This window comes from Octodon degus, unplaced genomic scaffold (genome assembly GCF_000260255.1).
Source record: "Octodon degus isolate 3935 unplaced genomic scaffold, OctDeg1.0 scaffold00089, whole genome shotgun sequence".
NCBI lineage: Eukaryota > Metazoa > Chordata > Mammalia > Rodentia > Octodontidae > Octodon > Octodon degus.
In genome coordinates this window covers 4,873,723-4,881,731 of record NW_004524665.1, presented here as the reverse complement: position 1 = coordinate 4,881,731, position 8,009 = coordinate 4,873,723, and the positions used below count along the sequence as shown (strand labels likewise).

General features: G+C 51.8%; 1 protein-coding gene across 1 annotated transcript in view; it reads right to left on the bottom strand.

Annotated features, from left to right (window-relative positions):
* The window catches only part of Trpm8 (transient receptor potential cation channel subfamily M member 8), a 105,269-nt gene that overhangs the window by 52,338 nt on the left and 44,922 nt on the right, over positions 1-8,009 (bottom strand). Inside the window, exons 14-17 of the mRNA XM_004637332.3 lie at positions 6,500-6,629; positions 4,473-4,618; positions 1,620-1,732; positions 992-1,208 (exon numbers count right to left, since the gene is read on the bottom strand). Coding sequence (XP_004637389.1) covers positions 992-1,208; positions 1,620-1,732; positions 4,473-4,618; positions 6,500-6,629 — 606 coding nt within the window. The remainder of the gene's footprint in view (positions 1-991; positions 1,209-1,619; positions 1,733-4,472; positions 4,619-6,499; positions 6,630-8,009) is intronic.

The window sequence follows — 8,009 nt, the reverse complement described above, 5'->3', positions numbered from 1 at the left end:
GCCCTGTAGGCCCTGTAGGCCCTTAGACCCTGTAGGCCCTGTAGGCCCTGTAGGCCCTGTAGACCCTGTAGGCCCTGTAGGCCCTTAGACCCTGTAGGCCCTGTAGGCCCTGTAGACCCTGTCCTATAAAAGAAGCCCTGTCCCAAAAAGGTCCACTGTAGCTGGCATGCCATTTTACACCAGCTTAGGGTCTTGGCTGGCTGAGGGCTCTGTAAGAGCAAGAACAGTTTCTTTGCCCACCCAAGTCTCTTCTAGCACGGAGTCTAGCACTTTGTAGCCCAGGAGTACCCTGTATGTGGGAAGCAGCTAGGATATTCTTACTGAACTGATCAACTTTAAGGCTTGGTCTCAGAAGGGACAACAGAAGTAATCACAATAGCAGCTGTCAAACATGCACAGATGACTAAATCTGAAAGGGTTTAGGATGGTTTTTCCAATGTTTAGGCACAGTATTGTCTTATGCAAGTAACATTTACTTCCATAACAGTCACTGGATTCGGTGGCGGGACAGAGAGACCAAAAACCACAGTCGCTGAGCACTCCGGGGAAGCACAACGGCAATTTACATGCACTCCCTGCGGCCAAGGATTACAGGACTTGAACTCATTGTCACTCTGGCAGGCCGGGCATGAAGAGGCCCTGAGCCAGAAGGTCCTCCCGGCTCCCCTGATGCCCATCCCACTACCCCCTACCCGGATGCTAATGGCAAGAACCAGATGGCTGCCGATGACGGCAAGGACCTCACAGTCTCTCTCAAATGCTTTCCAGTCCTGGCTCACTCCCCTCCATCCCTTAGCACTTGGCAGAGGCCAGGACCTGACTGGAAGCTAACAGAGCCTCCCAAATTGCTAAGAGCTGATGGCTGCGGCTTCATGGACCCCCAACGAGGAGAGCACTCATCATAGGAAAGCAGTGACTTTTGGATTTCAGCAGCAACTTTGTTCCTCCCGGCAAGGGCACTGGGATGCACCTGGCTTTGCGACCGTCCTACCTGTCTTACTTCATCACAGAACAGGACGAAGACCAGCGCATAGAGGATCAGCTCTGGCGTGTGTGGGACCGCGTGGAAGTCCATGAGCAGCACGTAGGCGAACAACAAGAGGAAGGCGATATAGAAGACCACATTCCAAGAGAAGACCACGAAAGGGGAGGTGAAGAAGGCCACGTAGTACCAAAGCAGCTTCTTGTGCTTGTCAATAGGTTTCTTCCTGCACCAAGAGGCCAAGGCAGTGTCAGTGTCCATGCACGCATGCAGCCAGTGCCACAGTCCTCCTCGCAAACAGACAATCCACACCCACGCCGGGAGGAAGGCACTGGTCAAAACTGCATCCTAAGACTGACCCTGCCTTAACTCACCCCTGGGCATTTTGTGACTAACACATCCAGCTTCTGCCCTCGGTCCTGAGGGTAGGGCTTTATATTTCCCTAGTGGAGTGAAAGCCAGAAAAATCCAGGGAGAAAGCAGACTACATGCACAGGCAGCGCAGTGAAAGTTCCAAGTTCTAGGGCTCACAATCACTGACACAAGAACACATACAGTGCACTTACAATCACTGACACAAGAACACACATGGGGCACTTACACACTTGCACGTGCGGCTACGCGCCTTGGCTCATACCTGAATGACACAAAGCCACAGCCCACCAGGGGGATGATAAATAGGCACAGGATAATCTTCCAGTTCTTGGTGTCTCGGGAAATCTCTCCATACCACTGTTTGGAAAGAAAATTCTGTAGGGAAATGGGTGAAAAGCACAGGTCTATATTAACGCAATTACATGGAGAATACGCAGCACTTTGTCCCCAGCTCCCACACCCTCCCAAAACACATGATTCTCTCATAAATGTCATTGTTCTTTCATGTAAGTTGTCTGGACTCTAAGGGGGCTATAAGAAAACTATTTTATTTAATTTTATTGTTATTTTTATGTGTTTGGTACTGGGTCTCACTAGGCAACTCAGACTCATAGTAATCCCATTTTCAGCCTCCCTAGTGCTGGGATTATAGGCCTGTACCACCACACCCAGAATCAGTTGCTGGCTCAGCACGCCTGGGGGTGGGACCTGCTTGACATGCAGGACCAGGGATTGAACCCTCGTCCCTGAGCTTGCCAAAGCAGGCACTTAATCTGCTGAGCTATCTCGCCGGCCCTTGAGAAAATAATTTTAAAATGTTTGATTTAAAGTCTTTCTAAGCAGGTGATATGAGCTCCACAAGAGATGGCGCAAACTGAATCAACCCACACATTTCCAACCACCCCTAATCCAGTTAGGTAAGTTTAAGCAAGCGACTTCCCAGCTCCTCTGTCTTTAGTGATCTCAGGTCCAGAGGGCACACATATCCTAGCCTTTCTTGCAGTCCCAGTCCCGAAAGGGTGTAAGTCTGCAGTGTCCTGGGGAATTCCTTCCCAGAGGCCCCCAGGGGGCGCTCTGGTCAGAGAACTAGCTGGAATCTGGGAAGGGAGACAATGGGCAGAGTCAGGCTGAAATGCATGAAAAAGCTCCCACCACCGCCAATGGCTCCTGAAGGTGAATACAGCATGGTCCACACAGGCAGAAATTAGCAAGTCGGTTGCCAGAGGGCTGGACACAAACCTTGTCGCACAAAACCTCAGAGCTCTCAGAAAGAGCCTGACAAAGGGAAGGGGTCTGAGCGCCTGACTGTGGGCCAGGAAGCTGCAGGGAGGGTGGGGATCCTGCCATCCACCTCAGCCCTGGGCCCTGCCCTTGCCCCTGGAGGAAGGCGGGCTGGTCCTGTGGTTCCCGTCACACTCTCCTGGAGCTGCTCCTACAGGCAGGATGAAGTGTGCTCAGCTCCAGGGCAGCAGTCCGGGGCAAAGAACATGAGTCGAGGGGAGCCCCTCTAGGAGGCAACACTCCCGCAGGTGCTAGATGACCTCCTAAGGTCCGCAGCGGCCCCCGCCCACAGCCATGCTGTCCTCCTTGGTGCATGTGCCTGCTTCTCGCCCCTCCCTGGGCCATGTTTGTGCGCTTCCAGTCATCTCCAGGCTGGACCACCTGCCTTGACTTGGGGTCTGCTTTGGCAAGGAGGCCACCAAGATAGGCAATCTCTCCCTGTCACACTCCTGCTGGTGGCAGCAGTCCAGCCCCTCACCCACAGTGCCAATGAGCCCCCTCTCAGAGACCGCAACAGTGCGAGGATTGGTGCCACTGTCACCAACATCATTGACTCCACACAGCAATCTGATTCCAGGAACCAAACTCCTTGGTCGGGCCACTGAGTGTTGCCATGGGCAGGGTGGTGATTTCCAGTGGCCATAGATAACCTGGGATCTGACTGAAATCTTCAGGGCTTGGGAAAATCAATAGCATAGGGAACATGAGCCAGCCTCTCCAGGGTCCCATGTTCTGGAATATCAAAACGCTTGGATTTGGGCTCAAGATGCCCAAGATTGGGTACTGGTCTCACTGCAAACACCCTATCCTGCAGTCAGGCCACAGGAGCAAGAGCGAGACTCCTCTGCTGTCCCTGCCATAGGATACATCTTTCACTAAATATGGCCGGCTACAGCAGCGAGTGGGCTCCATTCATCAGCACTGCTGCTATGAACTGCGCAGTCACCATGGGAATCGTGAGAAGCAGGAGGCCATCCATGTGGCATCAGATCCCAGCATGGCTACTTCCTAGCAGTGCAGCCTGGGTCAACATCGCAGTACCTCTCTGAGTCCTGAGTCCTCATCAGTAAGAAGGGAAGAGACCCACCTCCCAGGGCGCGGAACCAGGTGTGGCCAACAGCATCAGCTCTTGCATCTCAGCCCCGTCCCTTCTGATACCCCGTGCATGGTGGACACCAGCTTCTGGTCACTCCACTCTGGACAGGACTTCACTTCAGGACTGGTTGTGCCCATTCCACAGCATCTCTCTCCTCTGTTACCTGCACTGCTGATGGTCACTATCATGCAGGCCTTGGAGTGCCTTGTGGCGACCTCGCAGCAACTCTTCCCAATGACCCCTCTATTTATGTTTATTCAGGAGATGCAAGGGCCCATCACCCCTATTTCCAGGCCATGGGACCTAGACACCAGTTCCCAATTACAACACTGTGCTGTTTGCTTTCATAGAAACTCAAAGAATATTCTTCCTCCTGTGTATGGTTTTGATTTCAATGTTTCCAAAGGCCCACGTGCTAAAGGCTCAGTCCCAGCTCTTGTTATCAGAAGGTGGTGGAACCTTTAAGAGGTGGGATCTAGAGGAAGGAAGTGAGGTCATGGGGGCGTGGTCTTGAAAGGGATCCTGGGGGCTCAGCCCCTCCCCTTCCTCTCTCTCTGCTTCCTGAGGGCGATGTCTTCCAGTGTTATACACTTGTGACATAAAGTACTCATCACAGACCCCAAAGCATCACAGACATCAAACTATGAGCTGCAGTCTTCAAAACTGTGAATCAAAATACCCTTCCTCTAAGCTGACTGTCACAGGTGTTTTGTTAGAGCAACAGAAAGCGTTCCTCACCTGGACCCCGGGCTGCGCAATGAAGTGTTGGTCCGTGGCCTCCACCGCCAACTCTAGGCAGTTGCTCCCGCCCCAGGCTTCACAGGAGTAGACCAGCAGCTGCTCCGCCAGGTCCTCGTCGCTGCTGTAGCACTCTGTGAACAGCTCTGCAGCACCGCCAGAGAGGAGAGCTGGGCTCTGAGCTGCCCATTTCATGCAGCTGCCTGCCCACCCCCACCCCGCCGGGCCCTGACTCCATGAGCAACCTAGTTGTGAGTCATTCTGACTTGGAAAAGGCCCAGTGGGGCTGGGGAGATAGCTCGGCGGCCTAAGCGACTGCCTAGCAAGCACAAAGACCCGAGTTCGATTCCTACATGCCGTGCCTGCCCCAGAACACCTGGCGCGCCCGGCTGCGAAAGGATGTGGTGATGCACGCCTGTAATCCCAGCATTGGGGAGGCTGAGACAGGAGGGTCACTATAAGTCTGAACTGCATAGTGAGACCCTCTATCAAATAAGTAATAAATTTTTAAACACTACCACCAACAACAAAAGGCTTGGTGAAAGCCACCACGGCAGTGGCTGCCTGGGACAGATTTTCTGTAGACACAGGGCAGCCAGCAAAGCTCCTGATGATAGCGGCTCATGGAGTGGCCTTGAGCCCAGGGAGTGTCCCCTTCAGGGGTCTGGGGCCTGGCAGAGGGAGCAAGGCACTGCTCCCTGGTGACAACGCAAGGCCCTCTACTTCCCCTTAGCAGGGGCAGCCCCTCCTCCACCACCCCTTGTCCTGCTGTTTTCTTGGTGAGATTTTAGTGTAGATAAATCACAGCATGAAAACAAAGAAAAGGTAGAACAAAATTAAGATTTCTTAAAAGCAATCATCACTATTCAATGATTTCTCCACTCTTGCATAACTATATCTTAATCTGAGTGACAGATTTGATGATAAAAATAGATAATATAACCATTGTTATTTAGCTATTCCTGTTTTGAAAATATACAACATATGTATTGTATCTTTTTTTTTTCTATTCTTGCTTCTGTTTTTACTCTTTAAAATAAAATTAAATTTTAACAAAAAGGTAGCACCAACCCTGAGCGTTGGGTGGCAGGTATTCTCACATTTCAAGGGCTAATGACAGAGACACTGGAGTGCAGATGCTCAAGGGAAACATTTAAAAGTCCAAATATGAGTTACCACAGTCTAGCTGAGGTCACCTAGAAAGCTGCATTGTCTTCAGAATTTTAATTTGTTAAATCATCACACACCTGGTACCCAACACAAAGAGCGAAGCATGACTGAGACAGTAGACAGCACGTAATACAGATGTCACTGCAAACTTAAAACCACCTAGAGGAAAAGCAAGAAGCTAAGCAAGCCGAGAACTCTGCAGCTGAGAGAAAGCTGCCCAATTCCTCCCTCTCCTGAATGGTCTAGCCCTTGGTAAGAGGTGCCAGCTGGATTGCATCAAAGGTCCGACAGCAAAGAGCTGCCCAGTGGTCCTCTCAGGGACACCCAGGAGAGTACGGCCGGGCATCGCCTCTGGCCCCTGCCATGCGGGGTGCAGGGCCCACTGCTCACTGCAGGTGGCAACATCAGCCTTTCCTGGCGTGGCTGCCAGGGGCACCGAGGCACGAGAACCTAGCCAAGATGCTACTTGGGCTGCTACATTTGCCATTAGTAATAAACCGACTCTGTCACAGACCCAGGCATTTGAAATATGCTGGAGATAAGGAGATAGATAGTAGATAGATAGATATGATAGGGCAGGCTACTGTGTTGGTTTACAAATTATACAAAATCCCAAACTCATCACATAAAAAAAAAATCACCCTGAAGCTCCCTGAGATGCTGAGTTACTTAGACCTGGTGGCCTGGAATAGATAGCAAAGGATTCCCAATAGTCTTGTGGAGGGTAAGGAGTCACATGATTCCGTGCACTCCATTGGGCCAGCAGGGGGAGCCCAGGCATGCAGCTCACCTTAGCCCCCTGGGTGTGAGCACCCCGGGTTGTGGCCTGCTGGGAGAACCCAGCCCCAGACACTCACCAACAGCTCGAGTCTCATACTCGTTGGCCAGCTCATCCGATTCGCCTGCGGCGTTGATGTCGTTCTTCACCTTGGCCAGAGTCTTCAGAAGCTTGCTAGCTCCCAGCGCGGCCAGAGTGCAGCCCCTGGTCTTTTAGAAGGGGTGGAGAATTTGAGGTTAGTGCATAATCCCTTGAGGTAGTAGAGTCAAGATTAACAGTGGACAGGATGGACTCACAGCCAGGGCAGGAGGTGACCGAGACTCAGCTGTCCATAATGCTTCAGAGTAGAATTTGTAACGAATACAAACTAACCTTGAACCTGAAGATGTTCATGGCCTTGAGCCTCGAGCTCAAACACACTCAGCATCTTAGATGTGGAATTGGCATGAAGACATGAGATGTGATTAAAAATATGTTGTGTGTTTAAACTTTAAAATTATTACAGGAAAGGCCAGGCAGCGAGATAGCTCAGCAGACTAAGCACCTACTTAGGCAAGCACAGGGACCGCAATTCGATCCCGCCCCACACACCGCACCAGCGCATCCCTCTGGGCAGGCTGAGCTGGCCCCAGAGTCCTGGCGTGGTTGTGCACACCTGTAATCCCAGCGCTGGGGGGGGCTGCAGACAGGAGGGTCACTCTGAGTCTGAGCTGCATAGTGAGACTCTGTGCCAACCAAATACATTAAAAAAAAATTATTAAAGAAAAAAACGTGATCACTGATCCCCTTCCAAGCTCCCTCACTTCACAATGGCCCTGTTGTTCTTGCCACCTTCTGAGGCAGCTGTGAATTTTCCTTCATAGATGTCCTGAGTTGCACTGCTGCAGCTGTCTCGGCATTCGGAACTGATTCAAAAAGTTGGCCTCTTGTGGTCATTTCGACTTTGGGGAAGAGCCAGACGTCCCAGGTGCAGGTCCAGCGGGTGCAGGGGGTGGGTGGGGGAGCTGGGGCCACGCTGTGAGACTCTCGCAGGCCACTTGCCCATTGGGCAGCACCAGGCAGCAGCATCTATCATACTTTTTTAACTGTACTAGGACCGGAGAGATGGCTCAGTAGAATAAGCGCTTGCCTGGCAAGCACAAGGGCCTGAGTTCAATCCCTGGCTCCGCCAAAATAAATAAATAAATAAATAAATAAATAAATAAAATAACTGTACTTGGTAAAGACACTCAGGAAAGAGGACTTGTGGAGCTGCTCTACAAGGCAGCAGGAACCTGGGGATACATGTGCTCAAAGCAAGAGCAGTATACTGAAGGGGATTCGTGGCAGTGGGCCTCGTACCAGGACAAATTTTTAAAATTTCAACATTGTTCATGTTACTCAATCACGCCCTCATCAAGGTGAATGCCACGAGCAGCTGAGAGCGGCACCCTGCTAGCAGGAGGCCCGGCCTGCCACTACGACAGTGTCACGGCGCTGCCATAGGCCAGGCTCCCGGAGGCCGCAGAGTGGGAAGGCTGCAGGGGACCCGAGCAGCGCAGCCTGTGAGGCTGCGTGTGTCTGAATTCGGCATTCGCCACCCACTTTCA